Source organism: Chiloscyllium punctatum, chromosome 15, assembly GCF_047496795.1.
Source record: "Chiloscyllium punctatum isolate Juve2018m chromosome 15, sChiPun1.3, whole genome shotgun sequence".
NCBI classification, from domain to species: domain Eukaryota; kingdom Metazoa; phylum Chordata; class Chondrichthyes; order Orectolobiformes; family Hemiscylliidae; genus Chiloscyllium; species Chiloscyllium punctatum.
Genome location: NC_092753.1, coordinates 1,171,099 through 1,198,630, shown reverse-complemented (window position 1 = coordinate 1,198,630; position 27,532 = coordinate 1,171,099). Strand labels below are relative to the sequence as shown.

The following is a 27,532-nucleotide window of genomic DNA, read 5'->3' as shown; positions in this document are numbered from 1 at the left end:
TAGATTCTTTACTCAGCGAGTTGTGAGTTCATGGAATGCCCTGCCAGTAGCAGTGGTGGACTCTCCCTCTTTATGGGCATTTAAACAGGCATTGGATAGGCATATGGAGGATAGTGGGCTAGTGTAGGTTAGGTGGGCTTGGATTGGCGCAACATCGAAGGCCAAAGGGCCTGTACTGCGCTGTATTGTTCTATGTTCTATGACCCCTCAGCTCCTGACCTCATTACAGCCTTGTTTCAAACATGGACAAAAGAGCTGAATTCCACAGGTGAGGTGAGTGGCAGCCTTTGGATCAAGGCTGTATTTGACCAAGTGTGGCATCAAGAAGCCATAACAAAAGTACAATCAATAGGTATTGGGGGTAAACTCTCCACTGGTTGGACATATATCTGACACAAAGGAAGGTGGTCAAGGTTGTTGGGGGTCAGTCATCTCAGGTCCAGGACATCCCTGCAGGAATTCCTCAGCATAGTGTCCTAGGCCCAACCATCTTCATCAATGACTTTCTCTCCATCATAGGGTCAAAAGTGGGGATGTTCGCTGATGATTGCACAATGTTCACGACTCGTCAGATGCCGAAATAGTCCATGTTCAAATACAACACCATCTTGACAATATCCTGGCTTGGGCTGTCAAATGGCAAGTAACATTCGCTCCACATAAACGCCAGGCAATGACCATCTCCAAAAAAAAAGAGACAATTGATCCACTGCCATATTCCACATTCAATGGTGTTACCATCACATAATTACCCACAATCAAAATCCAGGGATTATCATTGACCAGAATCTCAGTTGGACTCACCACGTAAACGCAGTGGCTCCAAGAGTAGGTCACAGGCAAGGAATCCTGCAGCAAGTAACTCATTTGCTGAATCCTCAAAGTCTGCCCATCATCAACAAGGCACAGGTCAGGAGTGTGATGGAATACGCCCCATATATCTGAATGAATGCAGCTCCAACAACACTCAAGAAACTTTACATCATCCAGGACAAAGCAGCCCGCTTAATTGGCACATCCACAAGCATCCATTCCCTCCACCACCAATGCTCAATAGCAGCAGTGGGCACTATCTACAAGATGCACAGCAAAATTCACCAAAGAACCTTAGAGAGCACCTTCCAAACCCACAACCATTTCTATCTGAAATAGGGCAGGAGATACATGGGAATGCCACCACCTGCAAGCTCCCCTCCAAGCTACTCACCATCCTGACTAGGATCTAAATCACCGTTCTTTCACTGTTGCTGGGTCAAAATCCTGGAATTCTCTCCTGAAGGATGTGGGTCAACCCACAGCACGAGGACCACAGCTGTCCAAGAAGGCAGCGCACCGTCACCTCCTGAAGGGCAACTAGGGACAGGCAATAAATGCTGGTCAGCCAATGACACCCATGACCCAGGAGTTAAAAAAAGATCTATCCCATTTGTCCCACCTTTCCGCTTTTCCTGCAACTCTAAAAGCTTTTCCACTTTTGAAAAATATTATTCATTCTGCCTCCAACCCCTTTTCATAGAGCCCTTTCTAGACTGACAACTTGCGGTAGAAATATCGTTTCCTCATGTCCTCTCCAGTTCTTCTGTCAATTATTTCTGAACACTGACTTTTTGACCATTAGAAGCAGTTTTTCATTATTCACAATTAAAATTCTTTCAAACAGCTACTGAATCTCTTCTTAACCTCTTTTGCTTTAAAGAGAGCAAATCAAGGTATTTTACATCAATAAAGCCTTTATTGCTGTAACTATTTGAGTGAATTTCCTCTATCACCACTCAACATACCGTCCAGAATTAGCCACAATACTCAAGTTGGAACTTCATTAGTGATTTATGATGATTTTGTACAACGTCTTTGGTCTTGAACTTTGTGTGCCTCTTCGTAAAGCCAAGGAGATGTGGGGGAGAAAGGCAGAACTTCAATGGTAAACTGTCTTTGATAATAGGATGCGAATTTGAAGATCAGTTCAAGGTTGAACAAGACATCAAGGCTCCAGCATGCAGAGAAAATACCGAGATTACAGAATGCACTTCTGATGACAGACCTCAATGCCCATCAGCATGAGTAACTCCCCATTAACTTGACTGGCCAATCTAGCAGAGCCCTGAAGATGGAGCTATTAAAACTACATGTGCAGCAGTCAGTGAGAGAAAGTTATCTATTTGATCCTGACTTCACCATTGTCTAGTCACAGAAGCTTCCATTCAAGACGGCATTGCTAGAAGTGACCAATTTCACATGTCAGTGTGCAGAACAAATCTCACCTTCAAATTGAGGACAAAATGGGATAGATTATAACAGTGAGCAGCTCAAAACTGGATAATTGTGACACAAGTAGTCTGATGACTGCAAGATAAGATATTTTTTGAAGCAAAACTCAAGTTCTGTACTACCAAATAACTACAACTAAAAGGATGATCAATGGAGAGCAGGTGAAATCGACACAGCAAGTGGAAGACGTGGAATGATGCAGGAAGTACCACTTTTGATTTTTCTCATTGAAAAGCTCTGGCCTTTCACAAGGTCAGACAATTATAAAGTGAGAACAATTTGAACCAAGTTATTTCACACACGTCCTTTTATGAACACCTGACTTACGAACACTCGTACTAATGACCACGATTCCATATGGGCTGTAATTTTAAATATCCAACACACAAATATTACCTGTACTTATGAACAGCACTGCGTTCTGACTTGAGAACAAACCAAACTGTGAACAGATAGATTAATAGAACCCATTCACAACTGAGGTACTGCCTGTATTGCGATTTCATTTGAATCTGTTGTTTTTTTGGTATATGAGGCTATACAGAGGGCATGCATGTGGAAATGTGGCCTCTTTGGCGATCATAAAGACATGTTAAGCATGAATTTGTGGATAGATTTGCTGGGATTCAACTCATTGGGATTCTGCTGTGTAATGAAGTCCCTGCGCTTCACATCTAAATGCATCTTCAGAAAAGCTGCTCCAGTACAACTACAACACTAGTATCCACCCGATGAGTGAAAGCAAACAGCCATATCTCCTCCACGAAAAGCAGGAGAAAGCCAATCTTCTCATTAATGCCTAATTAAAAAATATTCCAGCTGAACTGTCAACTAAGCTATCAACCAACTGTTAATCACCCAGGCTCAGTTTGGGTTAAGCTGGGATCACTGAGCTCCAGACTTCATTAGTTCAAAAATAGTATGAAGAACAGTGTTCCAACCAGCTCAGTAAAACTGGTCTTAATAGGGATCAGATGGGAAACTCTTTCCATTGCTTGAGTCATATCTAACTCAAAAGGTAGTTAGATTTATTGGAGGTCAATCATTTCAGTTTGAGATCATTATAGGATGTCAGCCTCAGGTCAGCACTGTAGGCCTCTCTACATTCAAGTGCTCTAGCAACGATCTTCACTATAAAGTCAGAAATGGGGATGTTTGGTGATGGATACAGACAAATTTCCTTATTATAGATAATGAAGCAATCCATTTTCACTTGGAAAAGTGTCTGTATAATATGCAGTTTTGGGTTAAGTTACAAATAGTGCCTAGACTAAACAAGTGCTGGGCCATAACCATTTCTAACAAGAGATTGTTTAACCACACTGCCATGACATTCAATGGTGCCACCATCACCAGATTCCTCAGCATCAACATCCTGGGAACCATACGGATAGGAAAGTCAAATGGAACAGCCGCATAAATGTGGGGGAGGCTGGATATTCTCCAGTATTGCTCAAATCCTAGCTCCTCAAAGCCTGTCCATCACCTACAAGGTACAAGTCGAGTGTACCAAGTAGGAACATAGAAGAGGAGGCCATTTGTCTCCTGCAAGCTTTCGCTGCAATTTGATTAGACATGCCTCAATCAGTCGTGGTCTCACCTTCACTTTCCTTTCTGCTTGCCACTGCCACCGCCCCCCCCCCACCAATAATCCATGACTCCACTGTCTGTCAACATCTAATCTACCTCAGCCTTGAACAAATCCAATGACCCAGTCCCCACTGTTTTCTAGGAAAACGATTTCCATCAACCAACAACCAAAAAGGAAAAAAAAACTTAAAAGCAAAACTGCTGATAATGTGTTCACTAATTCTAGCTTCACGTACAAGGGGAGACATCTTCTCACCACCTATCCTGTCAAATTCCCTCAAAATCTGAATTATGTTTCAATAAGACTATATTAGATTAGATTCCGTACAATATGGAAACAGGCCATTTGGCCCAATAAGTCCAGACCGACTCTCTGAAAAGCAACCCACCCAGACCCATTCCCCTAGCCTATATTTACCCCTGACTGATGCACCTCTCAGTATGGGTAATTTAGCATGGCCAATCCACCTAACCTGCACATTTTTGGATTGAGAGAGGAAACCGGAGCACCGGGAGGAAACTCACGCAGACACTGGGAGAATGTGCAAACTCCACACAGTCACCCAAGGCTGGAATCGAACCTGGGTCCCTGGTGCTGTGAAGCAGCAGTGCTAACCACTGAGCCACCGTGCCATCTCTTATCTTCTAAACTCCATGAGTAAGAGCCCAACCTACTCAAAGTTTCTTCATACTCCCAAGTCCTTCATTCCAGGAATGAGTCAAGTGCACCTTCTCTTAACTGCTGAGGCAATTATATCCTGTGTAAAATAAAGGAGTCCAAAATTGTACACAGTTCTCCTGAAATGGTCTCACCAAGGCCCTGTACATCTGCAGCAATATTTCCCTGTTCTTACATTCCATTCCTCTCACAACAGATGTCAATATTCCACTTGCTGCAAACTAACTCTGTGTGATCCACGTACTTCCCACCAATGTTCCTTCGAAATTGCGCAGGACACCAGATCCCTCAGTATCTGAGTTCTGCAATGTCTCTCCATTTACATAGCATACCATTTTTCTATTCTTCCTGTCAAAGTGGACAAGTTTACATTTTCTCATATTTATACATTTTCCCTCTAACACTTAACCTTTTTATATCCTTTTCCAATTATCCATTTTTGTCTCTCCCTTGTTAGTTTCCTCAAAAATTTATAATTAATTAGTTTCACAATTTCCCTTTCACAAAACCACGTTGACCCTGCCTGATCACATTATGATTTCCAAGTATCTTTAATAATGGATTTGCATGATTTCCCCTGTGACAGGTGTTCAGTTAACTGGCCTATAGCTTATGTTCTGTCATCTTCCATTTTTGACTTGAACATAGGAGCTTGAAGGGTGAACGTATAGAGGTTTGTAAAATTATCAGGGGCAAAGATAAGGCTAAGAGCAAGGGTCTTTAGCCTAGGGCTGGGGAATTCAAAACTAGGGGGCATATTTTTAAGGTGACAGGAGAAAGTTTTAAAAAGGGCTTGAGAGGGAACTTGTTTTACAGAGAAAATGGTTTATGTATGGAATGAACTGCCAGAAGAATTGGGGGATGCAGGCACAGTTACAATATTTAAAAGACATTTGGGTAAGTACAAGAATAGGAAAGGTTTGGAGGGCGAAACACAGGCAAGTGGGACTAGTTTAGTTTGGGAACATTGTCGGTGTGGACTAGTTGGGTCCAAAGGGTTTGTTTCCATGCTTCTTGACTCTATGTCTGGAGGAGTTCCATTTGCTATTTTCAATTGACTGGAACAAACTGTTTGAACAAGTGTAACTGCAACAATCAAGCAAAAGTATCAAGAGTCTGCGCACAGAGTCCAGAATTCATACACAGAGCAGTCAGAGTTTCACTGAATGGTGTAGCACTTCTGGCTCAGTCATCCAAGAAAAAGTAATTGGCACTCCAAACACTAGGTCAAACACTCAATCTTTCCACTGTATAGCTACAGTGAGTACTATCTTCAGGACGCACTCCAGGAAGGTGTCAAGACAACCCTGTCAGTACTTCCCAAATCTACAGATGTGCAGGTACACGACAATCTCCAAGTTCCTCTACAAAGCGTACACCATCCCGATTGGTACATATACTTCTGCAACTTCAGTGTGGCAGTCTCAAAATTATGGAACTACCAAACATGACAGCAGTATTTTCATGCCAGAGACTGCAGAAGTCAAAGTGGCAATTAGGGATTGGACAGGATTCCAGCAATGCTCATACTCTCAGCACTGAGAATTTTAAAAACCTGTTGCAGGTAAGCAAAAAGTCTAGTAGTACTGCAGTGAGGGCAGCGGTCTGGAGATTCTGGCAAAAGCGGTACATGACAATCAAAAAAGCTTTGATTTTCCAATTGACAAATCTGTTTGAAAAGACCAAGGGAAACCCAAATCAACTCTGTGGAATTGAGATAAAGGTTTAAATCAATGGTTTGAGATTTCGGATCCCAATTAGACTTCGGAATTGTGCTTTCAGGCATCAGCTCCTTGTAAAAGGGCAAAATGGAAAGGGTCATTAACCTGATACTAGACAAATTTTGTACCCCATCTTACTTAACAGCCCAACTACAGTAGCAGTCTCAGTTAGCTGCCCTCTCATCAATAACTAGTGGCCCAGGAATATTAGAATAAAAGGATGACAGACTTTAAATGAGGCAAAGCACACCACCAAAGCTAGAATTCCAAAACTCGACTCTGCACAAGTTTTTATTCTATCCCAATCTATACCACATTCATAACTTTTGCCTTTATTGATAAAGCTTTTCATCTCTGCATTTTTTCCACCTTGTGTTCACTCCTAAATATTTGTAAATCTCTCTCTGTTCAGTCCTTTACCTCATAATTAATGACTAAGCTTCCAGCTGTCTTTTCGCTGGAACTATACTCCTTAACCACTTTGTTCTTCTTTCCAGTTTCTTAAGGACCTCCAGATTAATCTCTCCCTTTGTGGTTTGGTGTCAAATTTTCCTGCCACCTATTTACAGAAAGTTAAAAATCCCACAACACCAGGTTACAGTCCAACAGGTTAATTGGAAGCACTAGCTTTTGGAACGCTGCTCCTTCATCAGGTGGTTGTGTGACACCACATGTTGATGAAGGAGTAGCGCTCTGAAAGCTAGCGCTTCCAATTAATCCTGTTGGACTATAACCTGGTGTTGTGTGATTTTTAACTTTGTACACCCCAGCTCAACACCAGCATCTCTAAATCATATTGAGAGAAACACCTTGGTGAGTTCTACTTTGTGGTAGACACAATAAAATGCAAGCTAACACAGTCAGTGTTTTGTTTGCCTTCCTTTCTTTCTTTATTTGATTTAATCTTTTTCTATTCTGCTACCTCATAATATGTTTTACAGATCTTAACCCAATCAGTACCTTCATTTGATTCGATTGTTTTGCTCCTTCCAGTTAGCACCTTACAATAACATCAGCAGCAATATCTGATAAAATTCTGATTTCAGGTGAACCACAGAAGCAGCAGGAACACTCACCGAGAGCCTTCTCTTTGTTTTTGTCCAAAAGCAGATGGTGCTCTCCCCCAGCAGGGTCCATTCGCATATCCTCGCTGCCAGGTATTTCTCCTCTTGTTTCCAACATGACACAGGTGGATGAGACAGATAGCAGCCCGCTTTCTCTGGTGTAGCAGGCCGGATGCAAGTTGCATGCGTTCTCAATTATTTCAGCAGTGGCATCCACTGCATGAAGACCAGGAGCGGAGTCAGTGCAGTCATCATCAACCAACAAACCTCTGGGAGCTACATGTAATCCACAAACATCCTGGGTTTCCATGTTTTCACCTCGAAACTGCAAGCAAAACAAAAACGAAAAAATACATCATTTATGGAATGGGGAGAAAGCTGTCTTTAGTTATGTTTAGTTTGTGCAACAACGCAAAAAATCTGAAATAAACTGAATAAAGAATGCAAAGGAAGGTGACAGAATCAGAAGCCAATGGGCATTACCATTATAAGAATTAACAGCCAAGCAATTTGAAAATAATCCTTGGATTTAGGACAACAAAAAGTCAAATCGCAAAAGACTCAAGAATATTAGCTATTATCTCAACTTGGCTTTAAATATTACAGAATCCTCAACAGTTTCAAGTTACTTATCTGCCATTGGTCCAAGTTCGATTAAAAAAAACAGCAAATACATTCTCCTACCCTAGAGTTAAAATTTAATCTCGTCTGTGAAGAAATAACAAGTTAACTTACTTTTTTTTACACAATTTATAAAACAAGCCAATGAATTAAAATTAAACACAGGTATAAGTGAGCTTTTGTGTCGCTTTAGTAAATATTTCAAGTCGACTTGTAGTTTTATTTTGGTTTGGGACAGGTATTTAACCACTGTACAAAAGAAAGACTGAAGCTGCAGCAGCAAAATCTGGCCTTTTTACTTGCTCGTGCTCAAATGAATTTCCTGCCATGCATCCTCAGTTGCTACCTGAAATCATATATGTTTCGATTCTTGAACAGCTGAATTTGCTTCTGTTCCCACCCTTGCATTGCATCAACATTCCCTTTAAATCCACAAACTTGACAACTCCAAGCCCTCCCAAACATCAAATGTAAATATAGCCAAACAAACAAGAATGCACAAATGGATCTTTGAAGCTAAAACTGGTTGTTGCATTGTCTCAAAAACAAACACAACTGCACCTTCTAAAAATAGTTATAAGAATATATGATCTACCTTATTGTAGAACCTAAATCAAGACAGAAAACTGCTTATTATGAAACAGTTTCATTGTGAACACTGATTCGCCTTTTAAGAAAAAAGCATTTGTTTCTTCAATTTATTCTATGAAATGCATTCAACTTTAAGGCTAAATTCTCAGTGGAATGAAAATGAAGAATTTAAAATTGCAACATTTTTAAATTATAAAGTCCACAAGGACCACTTTTCTTTTTGGTGGTCCAAGTGGCTGAAGCAATCAATATGGCTAGTGACAGTCATCAGCACTTTCTTAAATTGCAACTCGGTAGGAGTCAGCACAAGGAGAATAAACGAGCAGAAACTGAAAAGGCTGCCACAAAATCTGTTGCATCCACATCACCTTGATTTCAGAGAAATAAGTTTGATTCTGAGTTCTGAGAATGCCATTTAAAAGATATATTTTCAAAACGAAAACACATCATAGGCACTCTACAAAACAATAAACCAAACTAATAATATCCTACTAAGAATACACAGATAATCAATACCAATACTCAATAGACTGTTTCACTTACCAAGTGACACTGGAAACCAGAAGGGAGCTTTAGTCTGTCTTGTCATGCTTCAAGATGTTGAACTAAGTTACTATGTTACATCTAAGTTACAATGTTACCTCTCACCGTAGGGTAGGCCAACTGATTGTACGATCTACCACACATTCAAGCAACACAAATCCTCCTGACATTATATTTGGAATAAGAGTTTACGGGAGAGTGCAGAGGCCTATTCAAAAACTTGCAATATGTGACAAAATGTGTTTTTTCTCTTGAAATAAATGTGCAAATATATGTAATCCCCAACAGTCTGCAATAACCTTCAACATCTGCGACCGTCATTGCTGCTTGCTTCCCCCTGTGCGGTTTTCCAAACTCTCTGCTGCCAGTCCTGTCAACACCCCAATTTCTGTGGTAATCTCTCTGGTTCAGAGTTCACTCCCACCCTAACTCCTTTTGCAGGGAGGCATTTAAAGGGGTTCACATCTACATTGATACTGGAGACTGTAGCAATTTATGCATTTCAATAAAAAAAGACTTAAAATTCACTGCAGTTTGCAATATACGACAGAAGCCTGGTATTTATGTGATAACTGCAATCTCAAATGTGTTTTAAAATTTACATGGTTTGAATTCAATGCTGTAGAGCTGCGCGGCTGTGGTGGGAGCAGTTACTGTTGATTTGGCAGTAACAGCAGTAGGGAAGTTAACATGTACACACTGATGTGCTAATTCTGTTTTAGAGCATAGTGCTAAGACAGGCTCACACCCACGATACTCCCACAGATCTTAATCAAGCTCAGAGCTCGAGTGTTTCATTTCCATACCAAATCCAATGGAGGAGTTGTTTGAGCTACTTTGGTGTGGGGTGAGGGGGATGCCAACAAAGGCCTGACTACAGTTTCTTCCTAGACTCCCATGAAAACGTGTGTTGTACATACATGGGAGAAAATCTAAGCTGGGAATGCCATTTTGGGTAAAATATGTATAAAGAGAACAAACACAGATACAGAGTTATTCCGGAAAAAGGCTAACATAAATTAATCCCACAACACCAGGTTATTGTCCAACAGGTTTAATTGGAAGTACTAGCTTTCGGAGCGCTGTTCCTTCATCAGGTGGTTGAGGAGCAGCGCTCCGAAAGCTAGTGTGCTTCCAATTATACCTATTGGACTATAACCTGGTGTTGTGTGATTTTTAAATTTGTAACCAAAGTCCAACACCTGCATCGGCACGGTGGCTCAGTGGTTAGCACTGCTGCCTCACAGCACCAGGGTCCCAGGTTCGATTCCAGCCTCAGGCAGACTGTCTGTGTGTACATTCTCCCAGTGTCTGCCTGGGTTTCCTCCGGGTACGAGGGTTTCCTCCCACAGGCAAAAGGTCAGGTGTATTGGCCGTGCTAAATTGCTCAGTGTTAGGTGCATTAGTCAGAGGGAAATGGGTCCGAAGGGCCTGGTTCCACACTGTAGGGAATCTAATCTAATCTCCAAATCATAAATTAATCCTGCAGTCAACTCATAAGCATTGACATGGGGTAGGGATGTAGCCTTGAATGGAAACATATCCACCAGCTTGAATATTCACTCACTCCACCACCAACGCATTAAGTGGTAGCTCTGGTAACCACCCTCAAAATTCAAAGCAGCAACTTAACAAGGCCCCTTCCACAGCAATTTAAAAACCTATGGTCTCTATCACCTCGAAGGACAATGCCAGACAATGTCTCACCATGGGTTGGAGTCAAACCTGCCACATAGGAAGATGGTTGTGGTTGTTGGTCAGTCATCTAAGCTCCAGGACTTCTCTGCAGGAGTTCCTTAGGACAGCATCCTAGTCCCATTCACCTTCACTTGTTTCATCAATAATCTTCCATCCACCAGAAAGTCAGAGTGGGAATGTGCGCCCATGACTGCACAATGTGCAGCACCATTCCGATTTCTGACATATTGGAGCAATTCATGTTCAAATGCAGCAAGACCTGGACAAGATCCACGTTTGGGCGGACAAGTAGCAAGTAACATTCACAGCACACAAATTCCAAGCAATGATCACCTGCAAAAAGCAACAATTCCCCAACCACTGTGATATTCAATGACATTAGCATCGCTGAATCCCCCACTACCAACATTGACCAGAAACTGAACTAAACACAGTGGCCAAACGATTAGGTCAGAGACTACGAATGCTGCATGAGGAACTGACCTCCTGACCACCACCCCCCCCCCGCCAATACCTGTCCACAAGTCAGATGTTTGATAGAATAGTCCCAACTTACGTGGAGTGGATGCAGTTCCAGCAACACTCAAGAAACTTCACACCATCCAGAACAAAGCGACCACTTGATTGTTGTCACCAACATTCAGTCCCACTTCACCAGGGCTCCTTAGACAGCACCTTCCAAAGCAACAACCACTAACATCTAAATGCACAAATGCAGCAGATACATGGGAATACAACCACATGCAAGTAGCACACCATGCTGACTTGGAAATATATTGCCGTTCCTTCAATGTCCCTGGGTCAAAGTCCTGGGACTCCCTAATGTCCAAATGGACTGCAATGGTTTAAGAAGGAACTCAGTGTCATCTTCTCATGGGTAGCTGGAAACAGGCAATCAATGCTGGCCTGGCCAGCGACACACGTGGACATATGGAGAACTATATGTAAAAACAAAAATTGCTTTGTTGCACTATGTTAAAGCTTTGAGTTCTTTCTGTAGATTGCATCTTGTGGTACAAAGCCAACTTTTCTCACTCAAGCAGCACACTAACAATCAGAGCCAGCCTGATTCCGGAAACCAAAACATAAGCAGTGTGGGGAAGCGCTTGTAGCACAGTGGTAGTGTCGCTACTGCTGGGCCAGGAGGCATGGGTTCAAGTTCCATCTGCTCCAGAGGTGCGTCATAACAGCCAGCTCAGATGCACAAACCATCTATTATTAACTAGCACCTCATGTTTCTGGTGAGCAAGTATCATCAAAATGAATTTTACTCCAACATTTATCAATATTATACATTACAAACTACTCAATATCAAATCAATATTGTTGAACAAACAAAACTAAACTTCAGCAAATTTACTTGTGAATGAAAATAGTTCATGGATTATGCATTCTACTATAGATTTTACTGGATATTCAGTAAGATCTTTTATCCACCATACTCAGGGAATGGGTGGTGCCAGTTAATGGTGCGTGACAGTACTTTGAACACAAGATAAGGTAGTGTGTGTCTTGGGAGGGCTCAAGGGAACAGGGAAGCAACTGGGCACTGAAATGTTCCAGTACAGCAGGACAACACAGGAAAAACCCACAAGTGAACAGCACACTGACACTATAACCTTCACACTGACTTTAACAAATGTGAATTGTGAAGACAGTTGCTTTGAATGCAATATTCTTGTAAGGCTCAATCACCAAAACTGACTCAATAATTTCAATACAAATGTAATCATTTCAATGTAAAGCTAAACAGCAACTCCTGCAGTTTTACAATCTACTGTTATTATTAGTTCTTCTTTAAAAATCAATGTGTCATCTGAACACAAAGTGATCAGCCTTGCCATTCATAATTGTGGTTGGTAGAATGCTGGATAATACCATGCTTGCTGGGTTAAGCACATATCTCAACAGTCAAGTTAAAAAAAATACTCACTAATTGTCACAATATTAATTCTGCATTACATATATCACCAAAGTCGCCAGTCCACAATAGCATCATCTTCCTGAAAGACTGCAAAGTGAGCAAGAGGAATTATTCTATGTAATTGAGCAGATTTCCCACAAATACGCAAAAAAAAGTCATGTTAGTCCACAAGACTGGATCTTCGATTTGTATATTTAGAATCTTTGTAACTGTAGATGCTGTGTTACATTCAGAGGAGGTCTGGATGTTTCTGATCTTAGAAATCTAAAAGTACATGAAGGTAGAGAATCTGCAGAATTCTTTACCACAGACGGCTTTTGAGGCTAGATTGTTAGGTACATTCAAGCCAAGACACACAGATTTTCAATCAGTAAAGAAATCCTGGGTCATAGGGAAAAGGCAAGAAAGTTGATAATTATCAGATCAGCCATGATCTCATTGAATGGAAGAACAGGCACAATATGGCCTAATTCTGCTTCTACATCTTACGGACTTATTGAATAACTAGTCCATTACAATGCACCTTGAACGAGAGTCAACGATTAAGTTTGAAGCTTCAAATAAAAAAGCAACACAATAGGTTACCCAACAGTACAAAGTGGTCTACTCATGTTGACCTTGGTGATTTACTGCAATACAGGCCTTGGGGCTTTCTCTTAATAAGTGATGAGCAAAAGAACCAAAGCGATACAAGGAAAAACCATCCTCATGCAGTGAGTTGTTCAGATCTGGAGTACACATCCAGAGAATGTGGTCAAAGCAAATTTAGTTGTCATTTTTAGAAAGGAACTGCATAATTATTTTGAAGGGAAAACATTTACAGGACTACAGCACGGGAGAGGAACTAGTTAAGTTGCTGTAGCAGAGAGCTGGCACAAACATTACACGCCAGGAGCTATCGTGTTCTGTAACCATTCTGTGCTTCTCTGGAAAACAAGTTCACACTGTAGGCCATTCCCTTTCAGGCAGCTGATACAAAGCTCATGAGAGTTTTGTTTCCCATCTCCAAGCTTTCTTGTTCTACAATTTTCCTTGAAAACATTATCGCAAGTCAGTCAGTCTGTTCTCAACACACTCTCCCTTCTCTGCCTGATCTATGCCCTGTCCACACAGTACCAAAGCCCTACTGCCACACTTGCCATCTTTTATGACCCCAAAATGGTCACCAAGCCTTGCAGATACTCAGTCACTGCACCTTTCTCCACCCCCACTGTCATAGTCTATCACTTTGGGACAACCCTTCAGTGTTTGGTATCACTCCTGCCTCAGCCAGCAGCTCCAACCAGGCCTCACATCTTAGGTGCTGGCAAAGCTTCCAGTACCTCATAACAGAGACAGCCAAGGCAGAGTGCATGGGGCACTTTCATAACTTCTTTCGTAAGTTCAGGGTTTCCTAAAGCACTTTACGGTCGATAAAACCTTTTTGAAATACTGCAGCTGATGTGTGCATAGCATGATCCCACCCAAAAAGACAAAGTAACGTTCAAATTAACTACTGCAGTGATGCTGGGAGATGAATAAGGATTGATCAAGATAATGGTGAGGATTCCCCTGCTCTTCTTCAAAATGGGGTCCTATCCATCCGCCTGATGGGGCAGAAAAGATTACGTCTCATCCTGCACTCTCTCAGTGCAGTGAAGTAATGAACTAAACTGAACATGCAAGATTCCGGACAGCAACTGGGAACCTACAATCTTCTGGATCGGGTGAGAACGCTTCCTACTGAATCAACTGTTAAAGCGGACTGATCTGCATATAATCAGCAGAGATTTGAATCGCTCACCCACATTACTGCTAAATTGCAACCCTAGCAAATGTCACTGTAAAGCAGCTGCAGACCAGATCAATATAATGCTTTAGTTAAAAAGGCATGAAAAATGTGAATAACATCCAGTACTTTTTGCATGTAACCAGGCTGCGGAGCCTATCAACACAGTCCCTTTCATCCACCTGGTCTTACTGCAGAGACCCTGTCCTTTACTTTAGTGATACAAGTGTCTGTAAGACTGAAGTTTAAGAATTTGGGCTTGCCTTCTTTGGAGCAAAGGAGATTGAGAAGAGATCTGATTGAGGTACACAAGAATGAGACAGCGTCAGATAAGGTAGACAAAGCAAAATTTTTCCCATTAGCTGATGGTACAGGGACTGGAGGAGACAGATTTAAGGCTCTGGACAAGAGCGGAGGGTAAAGGAATACTGTTTTTTCATACATACTGCCTATGAGCATGCAGCAAGTGAAGACCATCAAGGATTTCAAAATAAGATCAAATTTGCACTTGCAAGTTTAAGAAGGAATATATGCCACAGACTGGATGGCTCCATAGTGAGCCAGCAGGAATACCTTGGGCTGAATAGTCTCTTTTTGTGATGTATTTGAGTGATCTATCATTAAACACCCCTTAGCTGGCTCAAAATCAGTACTGATAATATTTTTTGTCCTCTGCTTCAGTGTCAGCACCAATGAACTCAGTAAATACAGTGTGCGCACTGGATTCAAACACTCACACCACACCATGTGACTGTACAGCATCCTTCAAATTGATTGTGACTGTTAGCTCCATCAACTCATGTTCAATGCTGCTCATGCAACCTGTGGAAACTCCAGCGTTAATATACTAGATGTACCAAAACTGGGCAGACTCATTTCTTTCATTTCTGTTTAATGCTGACCTTGGCAAATGGGCATGTTTACTTTGGGGTTGCTGCCAGCTATGCACGTTTCAGAAGCTGGTAGATCCATCCCAGCAAAGACTAAACATCGGGAGACATACAAAGTCAACAAAGGTCAGCAATACCACACTAGGAGAACTTTTAATTTGAAGTGGCCTTCATCAGATGATGCAAGCAGAGATATTAAAAATGCGATCACACATTTCAACTTAGCTGAATTAATTTACAAAAAAGTCATTTTGGGAAGAGGACGAGTCACACATTTCTGCACATAAAATAGCCTGGAATTCTAATTCCTCTCTTTTTAAAACTTGCCTCTTTAACCAAGCTGCTGGTTAATTATCCTCACTCATCCTAGTTTTTGGCTAATCATCAAATTTAGTTTGATTATCTTATGAAGTGTGTTGGGGCATTTAACTATGTTAAAAATGCTAAACAATCACAAATTGTTGTTGGGGTGAGATTGCCTGCGCAGCAGCTCACTGGTGAGGGAGCTGGCTTCAGTCAAACGTGAGCACAGCGGGTGAGGCAGACCGGGTGCCAAATCAGAAAATAGCTCGGCTACAGACAGGCTGGCCAAGATAGGGAGTGGGATTTTTGGAAAGTTGAGTCAGTTTTAAAACAGAAGTGGTCATGATAGGATGGAGGTAGGTAGGTGAAGGATGACATGCTGTGAGGTGGCCAGTTACTGAAGGATATAACTGCAGCCAATCTTTGCACACACATTCTTATTTATTTACAGAGTTGCACATTATAGCAGACACTCCTTACCCAAGTTACAATGTCAGCCTTTCTCTATTTAAATCTCTCTAGCTCCAACTCTAGAAAGTTACTGAAGAGGAACCAAGTGTCAGTTTGCAAGTGACAGAACAAATATGCATAACAAAAAGAAACTGTAAAGGAAACTTATAAATTAAGGTGATAGTTCCCAGGCTGATGATTCTTTCTGATCCTCCCACTGGTTGCAGAAGGATGTATGTGTACCAGCAGACACAACATGCTCATTTATCAGGTCTACCTGGGCATGAAAAGGCAGTCAGGCAGAATAACTGCCTGCTTCCTGAACCTGCTGACAGCCACTCTGGCAAGACCCCTCCATAAGAAGGTCCTTCTTTATGTGCTCACTCTCCTCTGCACTGGGTGGTCAAAGATCAAGAGATTGGATCTGAAATTCAGCCGGAACTTAAGGAGTAACCACTTCACGTAATGAAAGCGTGGCTGTAACCTCAAACATCCTGTATAAATATGAAACACTCACTAGTCCAGGTCGCAGAAATTACAGGAAGTCTCAGAGTCTATGAATCAGCAACATTCTGCTGCATTGGGACTTACGTGTGCAAACCCCTTTGTGTCAAAGTTCCTATGTACAAAGGGAGATTTCTTAGGAGGGAGCCTTGCATGGGGTCACCCTGATCCTCTGAGCAGCATGACTTCCAGCTGCTCAAAGAGTAAGACAGAGAAAGATAGGGGGATCAAAGAAGGACGACAGGGGATTCAGGGGTGGGGACTACATTCTATATATGGCTTGTTATTGGGCATTGGAGGAACACATCAACCTGAAATTATTAGTCATCTCTGATAGTCATCTTCCTGATTATTTTGGATGGAAGATGTCTTTGTGTGGGACAGCTGGAACCATCTGTACAGTTCTCCAATAGATCCCATTATTGAAAAGAAATAAGCTTTCCCTCAGGCGGCTGCAGCTATCCAGGGCCAGACAATGCGAAAAGGAAGGGCATACACTAATACACTCATCAATTGCCATCTTCCAGCCTCTGCCACCTTCCTTCCTCTTGCCTCCAAGTAACAGGCCTTAGGAAAGTTGACTAAACACCCACCTCAAAGCTGAAAACGATCTCTCCCTCTCCCTTCTTCAGAGCAGAAGTTGTGAAAGTCTTCTTGCTGGCGTCACTGTTGTTGACTCTTCCTTCCTTTCTCCTCCCCTCAAAATGGAGATCAGCAAAGTAAATAAAGGAAGCTACTTCCTTCCAAGTTCCTTCACACTCCCATTCCTTCAAGTTACAGCAGCAATAACATCTCCTCACCTGTCAGCAACAAGTGGCCTTTTCCAGAAAGCCAGAAGGTGGAAGATAAAACTAGATTCAATCTTTACACACATTCACAATGTGTGTAAGCAGACACCTCTTAATTCCCACCACTGTTTGTCTGTATCATTCACAGCATAGGGTCAAGTGAATCCCCTGTAATGCCTACCAGTTACACATAATTCCGTTTGCGTTAAATCAGCAAAGCTAAAATGGCCGGACTAACAATCCTGGGTATGAGACCCAGTGATCGCCATCATCTGGCACTCAACCTATCACTGGAAAGAAAACACTTCTAGGCAAAGGTTTTTGTCTTCCACTCAATAGGACAATTTACAAGAATAAAAATTAAGAGGGAAAACCAACATTTATACTGTTAAGAGGAGAGATTTTTGGTTTAGATGTGGACTCTGATTGGTAGAGGCGTTGCCATGAAAAATGCACCAACTAATGATGATAGACATAAAGCTGCTTTGTTTGAATCTGAAACCAGGCAGATTATTTTGGATTGATCCAGGCATTGCCTGCATTGGTTTTTTTTGGCAACACTTAAATTATCTTCCATACTCAATGTGATATCCATCATGTACACTTGCAAAAGATCATTTTTTTCTGAGTGAACCTTCACACTTAGATGCATCCTTACTGCATCTGTTCTAACTATAGTCCCAGCTTTGGAAAAACCAGCAAAGACTGAGAACTAACCTTGCAATTTAAACCCAAGCATGAATTGTATCTGCAGCTGTAAACTGCCGAGCATGAAATAAATGATATGATGGTACTTAGTACCTGACAAAAATACCGAGCTTTCAGTGCGGAGTTGCCACTTTGCCGTGAGATATTTGATACCGAATGGATTGCAGTGGGTCAAAAGGCAACTCACCACCACCTTCTCAAAGTAGAATTAGGGATATGTAATAGACACCTATATCCCATGGAACGAATTTTAAAAATACAAGCAGATCAAGGCTATTCATACATTTCAAAGAGATCAAACCAATCTTTAATTTGCATTTTCACAAATCCTATAGGTTGCCAGACCTTCAGATGGACACCTGACAAAGATGGGCAGAACTCCTCAAACAGTCACACCCTCCTCAATAAGCACCGAGAATTGTCTCACTGCTGGAAGGGGAGAAGGTATTGCTAAAAGACATTGCAGCAAACGCAGAGTTAGGCCCTTGAAGCTTGGTGCAAACTTCCCAAATCCCAGTTAGAGGTTTGATGGACCTGCAAACATCAGATGCATTTCTAATAGGAGACAGGAATGGTAGCATGCCAGTGAGCGCCTCAGATTTACTCTGTCCTTAAATCAGACCATTGCTGAGCCTCATGTCAACTCCATATCCCTTCAAAAATCTTATCCAATCTATCCACCTTTCTGTCTCAGTTGAAAACTCCAATTGTGCTATCATTCGCCAACTAACAAAAAAAAGTACGACAAAACATCAATGAACACAGAAATATTGTTTGCTGGTTAAGCAGCTCTGCTTCTCCTATTTTAAAAAAGCTGCTGTTTCTTTCCAATACCACAGAACACAAGGAGGTCACATTCCAACAGGCTAAGCATCACACGCCATGGCTGGCAACTTAACAACTCCAGAAACAATTCAGGTCAGTGAGACAGGTAGTGCAGGTCATCATAACTTCAAGTGGATCTGACTGTCTAAGAGCTTCAGCCCATGGATAGCTTCCCCCAACATCACCAGAACTATTTCATCACACCATGTTCTTCATACACCATGTGCCTTGTCCTCTAAGCAGTTTAAGGCAAAGTAACTTTCAGTCTGCATTCCACAAGCTCTATTCAATTAAACCTTCCTTTCTGAAAATAACAAGACTGGGATGCCTGCTGTTATACACATGTTAGGCAATGTGATGGATTAAATTTTGCTGTCACTGACAAATAAATATCATTAGTTACTCATTATACTTGCATTCGGCCAGAGACTTTCTATGGATTTTGCCCTGGACTTTACTATAAATTAGGCAAAATTATGTGGTGCCCTCTAGAGGATCTAGGATGAGTGAGAGCCTTAATTAAAGCCTTAACCAATCAGACTGGAGAATCTTGCTAAAGGCACCAAAGTGAATTCAATACCAAATCAAGTTAAAGTGAAATTAAAATGGGATTGAGGAGGGTAAAAAGACAAAAAGTTTATAAACAATATGTCTGAAATGATAAACAAATCTGAAAGAATGAGTCTCTACATTTATAAACTTCTTCAGTATCACATGGTCCGTTTGACAGTAACAAAGAGGTAGCACACCATTAAAAATTCACTTGGATAAGCCCCAGCTTATTCCAATCAGGTTAGGGTCATTTTTTCACTTAAAATCTGGCAAAATATTTTTTCGTATCGGAGCCACAGTCACTAAGAGCACAGTATGCTCATCAACATTTTCTACCCTTTCAATGTGTACCAACATCCTTTAAAATTACAGCATCTCCCCAGGTTCTTCACAAGAGTTTACAGCAACATCAAGTTAAAGATGTTCTCAATCTTTATGAGACTAAATGTTGAATAAAAGAGGAACTGAGGGAAAGGTTAGAGAATTTAGGAAAGGCATTTCTGCCCTTTTACAGATCATATAAAAAAAAGGTCTTATTACAACAACAATTAGATTTTAGTCTGGACTACATCAAAAAACAACTTTAGTAGTGATGATGTGGAGATGCCGGTGTTGGACTGGGGTGGACAAAGTCAAAAATCACATGACACCGGGGTATAGTCCAACAGGTTTATTTGAAACAACAAGCTTTTAGGGCCTGAGGAAGGAGCGAAGGGCTCCGAAAGCTTGCAGTTTCAAATAAACCTATCAGACTATAACCCGATGTTATGGGATTTTCAACCTTAGTAGCACATTGCTAGCATCTTCCATGTCTATATGGAGCGGTTTCCACCTCTGCCCCATACATTTTGGTTACTGTCCCAGAAACCCAAATGGCAGAAATTGAAATCTGAAATTATAAGCAAAGACCCAACATCTGCATGCTAAATTGCAAATTAGCAGGCAACAGGTTTCAATTCCTGATTGATAGCAACATCAATCTACTTCCTTCCTGAGCCGCCAACTTTATAAAGATTATTTACAGTTGTCAAAGAACTACCACAGTAATTTTTTTCCACAAGCTCATAAATGACTCAGGTGTTATCTTTTCCTTGGTACTATGTTGTTTAGAGAACCATGTGAACCACTCTCGATTTCAAGCCATAAGCTTAAACAAATTATTTAATATAGGACCGAATAACCAGACGTGTTCTGTCTTAGCTGCTTCCAAGGAAACTGTGAAAACATAATGTAGCTCATCTCAAACTGTGATCTTGATTTTGTTCTGCTCACTGCACAGCCATAAAATTGCAGTTAACTCCCAATTTATTTTCAAAAGGCACCACAAAAACGGAATATGAAATATAAGCATTCAGGCAGCTGAGGCATTATAATAGCAAGTTTGGAGAATTAGTTAATGGATAGAAGGAGAGGATACTTTATGCATTTTCAAGTCAAAAGTCTGACTAGGGAAATGCCACAACAATCAGCACTGAGCCTATCATTGTTTGCAATCCACATTCATGACTTTAATAAAGATATTGAGAGTCATGTACGGGAAGTACCTCTATAACACAATGGTTGTGTTCTTGTGCAACCCTGTATTATAGAAAATCGTACTTTAGAAACAGTGCTTCAAGTGTTGGTGATGTAATCGTGTTACAGCTAACATACATTTTTAAAGTTCGCGCTTTAGAAACAGTGCCACCAATTCTTAAATTGCAGCACAGCTAATTCACCTTGATAAAGCGCATGTTAGCGCAGAACAACCTGTATCTTTGTAAGCTAATGGTACAAAGCTCAGTGGGAATATAAGCTGTGAGGAGAGCAAAAAGACTGTACTAGAGATATAGCAGTTGAAAAAAAGTGGACAACAAGGTGACAGATGGAGCACGATGTGGAGCATGAGTGAGAGGTTATTCACTTTGGTAATAAAGAGCAGGAAAGCAGAATTTGTTTAAAGTATAAAAATGTTACAAGTTCGCCTTGGGATAAGGACAGGGTTCTTCAGCACATTAGAAAATGTCACTACCTTTGACCAGAATACCCAGGTTCAAATCCCACCTGCCCCAGAGGTGTGTCATGACATGTCTGAGCAGGTTCATATAAAATAACTGCAATAACAAGGAAGTTGAGCTAACAATTGCACAGGACTTTGGTGAGGTCACACCTAGAATGTTATGTGCAGTTTTGGTTTCTATATCCAAGGAAGGACGTATTTGCCTTGGAGGAGACACAGCAAACATGCACTAGGCTGATTGCTGGGATGAGAGATGCTCTATGATAAGTGGCTCAAGTAATTGGGTCTATACTCCCTCCAGTTTAGGGGTGTTCAGGGGGAAACATTCCAAAGGGGACTGAAGGGTAAACACAGAGGCTGTTTTCTCCAACCAGGAAATTTAGAACATGACTCTCTCAGTCTCAGGATAAGGGGTCCAACATGTAGGATGGAGAGGAGAACTTTCTTCAGGGGGTTGGGAAACTTCAGAATGATTCACCACAGGGGGCTGTGGCTACCCAGTTGATTCACATAATCAAAGCTGCTCTTTCACACTCTTGGGCAATCTAGGGACTTGAGGACGGAAAGTGTATCTGACGCAGGTAATCAGCACTGATCACAATGAATGGTAAGCAGACTCAGGCGACTGTATGGTCTCTTTCTATGCAAGAGGACCTGCCTCTTTGGATTACAACGCAACAGTGGGATCACTGAAAAAGCTTTCACCATTGCAGTGCATTAGATCTGTTTCTTCTATAACCAAATCATGATCACTTGATCACTACTTTCATTGGGAACAAAGTGGGGGAAATAGGTTAAAGAAATATTAGTTAAAGAAATAATCACAGCTATGAGAAATGATGACATGCTTGAAGGGTCATTAAATGAAGATCCATGAATTGAGCCGAAGAACAAAGATAAATCCATTATGCTGTGTGGAGTGTACTTATGGACCCCAAACAATCAAATAGAGATACAGCAGCAAACCTGCAGACTATCTGCTGAAAATACATAAGTAAAATATCATTAATAGTGAGGGATTTCAACAATCTTAACAGAAATTGCAATAACTATAAATGGTGGAGGGCATAGAATTCTGAAACTACATTAGGGAGAACTATTTTTGATTAATATGTAGTATGTCTAACCAAAAAAAGGGCAATTGGGACTTAGTTTTAATGAATGAATCTGGTCAGTTGGAAAGGATACCAGTGGGATAGTATTTTAGTCATACGATCAAAAATTACTAAGGTTCGGAGCAGTTATGGGAAAGGATGAAGACAAAGAGAATAAAAGTTTCAAACCAGGGAAAGGCTCATTTTGCAGAGCTGAGGTGCGATTTGGCAAAAGCGGATCGGAAATAGGTACTAGAAAGTAAACCTGAGTCAGAGTGGGGGAGGCATCCAAGAAGAATCAAATATGTCCCCACGAAGACAAAGGGATGTCCCTCACAAATCCACACACCTTGGATAAATGTCAACAAATACATGGAGTAGAAGGTGGTTAAAAGATCAGAAAGAAAGTGGACAGCCCTCTCAAGCTATAGAAAGAAGCTACCGGTCTAAAGATGGTGCTGCACAATGGACCCTGCACACTAAAATAAAAGTTAAAAAGCATTCAGTTTATTTTGAAGTTTACCTCGTTTCTTCGCAGCAGCCTTTCTCCCTCTCCCCCTGTGGTGTCCCCCATATACCAACAGCCCTCCCAACACTCAAAGGCAAAACGCAGGCTGCCTCAGAGTCCTAGCCTCCTCATCCATCTCTGGTCCAGGCCTCTACCCTGCCCAGTGCAGGCCTCAGCAGGTCCTTTAATGTGCTTTACAGAAGGAAATCTGTCATTTTCATCTGGTCTGGCCTACACGTGACGCCACAATTACAGAAATCAAGTTAACCATCAAAGAAGCATGCATGACAGACTAGTCATAAAATTAAAAGCAAAAAGAAGTGGAAAGTTGGATTAAAAATTGATTCAATTGCATGAAGTCGAGTTATGGTCAACGGATGTTTTTGTGACTGGAGGAATAGTTCTGGTTGAGGGCCTGCACAGATTCAATCTTGGGTTTCTGGCTGTTTTTGCAATGATCTGGACTTAAATGTAAGCAGCATTATTAAGAAATATTCATAGGATGCAAAAATTGGCCACATGGTTGTTAGTGAGAGAGAAATGATGAGACCAACAGACTAATCAGGTGGGTGGAATAGTGCTAAATAGAATTCAGTCCACAGAATTGAGGGGTGATGCACTTGGGGAGAACAAACAATGCATGGGAATACACAAGGACCAAAAACCAGAGGAACAGAAGAACCCTGAAGCATTTTTGCACATATCTTCAGGCTGCAGGACATGTCACTCAGGATTTCAAGAGGGTATACAGGATACTTTCATTTTTTTGCTCACGGTCTCCAGAATAAAAGCTGGGAGGTTCTTCTTGATCTATAGAGAACGCTGGCTTGACAGCAGCTGAAGCACTCCATACTGTTCTGCTCATGCCATTACAACCAGAAAGTAATTATTGAGAAGAGGCACTATAAAAATGTATTGGGACTCTGCAAGGAATGGAGCATTTTGGCTGTGAAAAAAGACTGGACAAGTTGGGGTTGTTTACCTTGCAAAAACAGGCATTTTAAGGGAGATTAAAGGAGGCTTGAAAAATTACAATGGATCTTGATGCAGTGAATAGAAAGAACTTACTTCTATTTGCTAAAGGATAAGTAAGCAGGGGACAGAAAGGTGCTATAATCCGCAGAACAAAAGGTGGAAGGCAGGAATTAACTGGATTGCTTTTATAAATCAGCCGGTGCATGATGGGCCAAATGGTCGCCTCTTCTCTCATGAATCTATCATTCTAACATTAATGAAAGTCTCCACACTGCAGACTAATGTATTCCATGTTGACTTCTCATGTTGATTCTATGATCTTAAATACATGGATATCATGCAAACTGATGACATACAACAGCTTGTGCAATGCACCAATTGAGAGATTTACTATTTAACTGTGTTTGAAGTATAACTCTGAATAAAAAAGCTCCTCATTTGATTTTCAAAATATTAAAACACAATCACTTAATAACAAACCAACTCATTTTACACACTCTTGGGTGCAAGATTTATTTAATAATTGGTGCCTATTGTACTGGAACGTATAAGACTGTTTTCACATCACTGAAACAGGGATAGGAGCTTTAAACAGAGTTAACACAAGCTGTCACATAAAATAAAGAGCTGTTGATTCAGGAAACAAAGTGATACTGGATTATATACAAAGTGCAAATCTTCTTTAAAAATAGAAGGGTGTGGAAATTAAAGGTAGTATACCATTAATTAAACTTAATCTGGTTGGCTATTTACATATCCCCATCCCCAATTAGGATTCATTTCCAGCTGTTTATGACTGCTCAATATTGTTTATTGCGGAGGCTAAAAAAAGGCTAACATTGTGAATTAAAAGCTGATGGAATTTCAAACGTGCTATCATAATAAAGACTCCTTCCCCTCCCCACCCACACCTCCGAAAACAATTAATTACTGGAGAACAAATACAGAGTCTGGGGGATAATACTTTTACTGCACCTTCACATCACACATGTATTTGATACAATTCCACATTCAGAATCTGGGAATACATAAAGTTACAATCCATCTTCTTGGCAATAGTCACAGTGAAAATTCTCCTGTCCTATCAGGAATGCTATCCAAGGAGTTCTGGTGACTGAATCGACAGCTGTAGGCAAGGGTTGCAGGTTGTCTGTGTAATTAGGACACTAGGTCAAATTTAAGCTGTATAGATGCTGCATAAGGCAATGACGTATGAGGCTGGTTCCATTTCTGATCATGGGCTGAACAGTAATAATGTACAATAACAGACTATACCAGCCACTAGGAATTCACGAGTTGACATTTATAATTATTTAATCAATCAATCTGAATAACCTCTGGCACAGGTGGGACACAAACCCAGACCTTCTAGCTCAAAGGTAAGGGCACTACGACTGTGCTACAAGAACACCTAATTTATAGTCATAGAGGTTTGAACGCAAGGCATTTTTAAGAGGGTAACCTGACAAAATACTTAAGCTTTAGGTAATATTAGGAACAGTAACCAAAAGCTTGGTCCGAGAACGTAATGTAAGTCCCTGATGTTGGTGGACCAGCAGCTAACAGAGATAAATGAGTACAGGGGTGATTGGCTAGGCAGGATGCAATGTGAATTATGATGTTAGCAGGGTTTTGAGTGAGTTTAAGATTGTGGAGGATGGGAGACAGCCAGCAGAGCACTAGAGCAGGAGAATCTGAAGAATGATCATTTCAGCAAGAGACTCGACAATGCAGAGACAGGCAACCTCACCATTAAAGAAAAGTGAGGTGGCATCTGTGATAAGTTATGGATCTGGAAGCAAAATCTAGCATCAATGATGACCCTGAGGCTGTACAGTTCCAATCATAGGATTCCAAGAAGGAGTACATAATCAATAAGACAGTAAGCTTTAATGGAGGGCAAGCCAAAAACAATGGTTTCAGTTTGAGTAGTTAATAGGAAGCAGACAAAACAAAATAGGCAATGGAGGCATCAGGATAGATGAGGATAACATAGAGTTAGTGAGGTGTTGACATGGAAACCAATTCGTGTTGAACAACATATGTTGACCTACCCAGTGAAGCGGAGAAAGTGAGGACTACAGATTGTGAAATCAGAGTAGAGTGTGTGATGCTGGAAAAGCACAGCAGGTCAGGCAACATCAGAGACACAATACATTCGCTCTGCATTGTGTCACTGACAATACAGTGTACGTGAAAAATTGGAGGGAGGCCAAAGGAAAGGTGTGGATAAAGGAAGATTAGCAAAGCGAAGCTTCTTTTCTTTGACTTGAAGTGACCTTCTAATTATAGTGTCTTGAAAATGCAGTACAAGGATACTGACCAAAGTAGCCTTTCAGTATAAAAGTAGAATGCCAACATTAATTGTGTGCTCCTGTCCTGGAACTTGAAAACTGAACCTTCTACATAAAGAACGTGCTACCAACTCAATCAATGTGACAATTCTGTTACGTTCTTGAATTATCAACATTTTACACATGGCCGTGCAGAAACGTACTTTGCTTCATATTCCCAACCACATATATCATGCCTTTGCCTAGAAACATTGATTTTACACTAAGATTATTTTATTGCAGAACATGATCCACAAAATGCAAGTCATTTGGATTTTTAGACATCCAAACAAAATCAAACCACTGTACAACAAAAGTACCAACTTCAGATATTAGCATAATGCTGGATTCAGTGTACGGTCATTGCTGTTCCATGATCTTGTTTCACAATATGCATACAATTATAGATATAAATATGTAGGAAAATCTTACAACACTCTGCTGAAAATCACATAACAGCTCAGTCCTTCTGGAATTGAACCACAATTGAGAACACGCGTTCACGTCATTTTGTTTTTTAAAATGGTCTTGTAATCCAGTTTCATGAGCAGAAACATCAATTGCTACAGAGCCAGCACAAACATTTGTGCACCTACTTACTAATTTTGTGATTCAAACATTAGATTGCTTTACTTAATTAATGTTGACTACACGTCTCACCAGAAACAAAAGTCTTGGCCAATTATTGCATGGATGATATGACATGACCACATGCCAAGTTGATTATTCGAGAGGAACATGTATTCAACAGGCATGTAAGTATACAAATTATCAAACAGACGTGTAAGGAGGGAAACATTCAAAAATATTGGAATCTCCTTTCAGAGTGCACTTATATACCTCTAGTACCTCTTAGAAGATCAGTGGTTTAGGGACACATGTTTGCTCTCCAACCCCTTTTTCCCCTATTTGAAGATCCACAAGGTTGGTTCCCAATCCTGTCAGAGCTGGAGGTCAATTAAAAGGTCACAGGGTCAAAAAATGCCTAGTGTTTTCAGACCATGTTAAGTCATCACATGCTTCAACATCCACAGCAGGGCTCAGAGACACAGGACTGGCTCAGCTTTTTTCTTAGTGTCTACATATAGTGGTCCTTGGCCAGACCAGGGATTTGTTGAGAGAAGTCCCATACATTG

General features: G+C 41.0%; 1 protein-coding gene across 5 annotated transcripts in view; it reads right to left on the bottom strand.

The window, feature by feature from the left end:
* LOC140485972 (gamma-taxilin-like) overlaps positions 1–27,532 on the bottom strand; it is an 89,852-nt gene that overhangs the window by 49,685 nt on the left and 12,635 nt on the right. Inside the window, exons 2-3 of one of the 5 annotated variants that reach the window (XM_072584430.1) lie at positions 27,237–27,343; positions 7,335–7,647 (exon numbers count right to left, since the gene is read on the bottom strand). In XM_072584430.1, the coding sequence (XP_072440531.1) occupies positions 7,335–7,632 (298 nt within the window). In that variant the 5' untranslated portion in view covers positions 7,633–7,647; positions 27,237–27,343. Of the gene's footprint in view, positions 1–7,334; positions 7,648–9,077; positions 9,097–11,331; positions 11,351–27,236; positions 27,344–27,532 lie in introns of those variants that run through there. The other 4 variants (XM_072584431.1, XM_072584432.1, XM_072584433.1 and 1 more) reach the window with 4 other exon arrangements.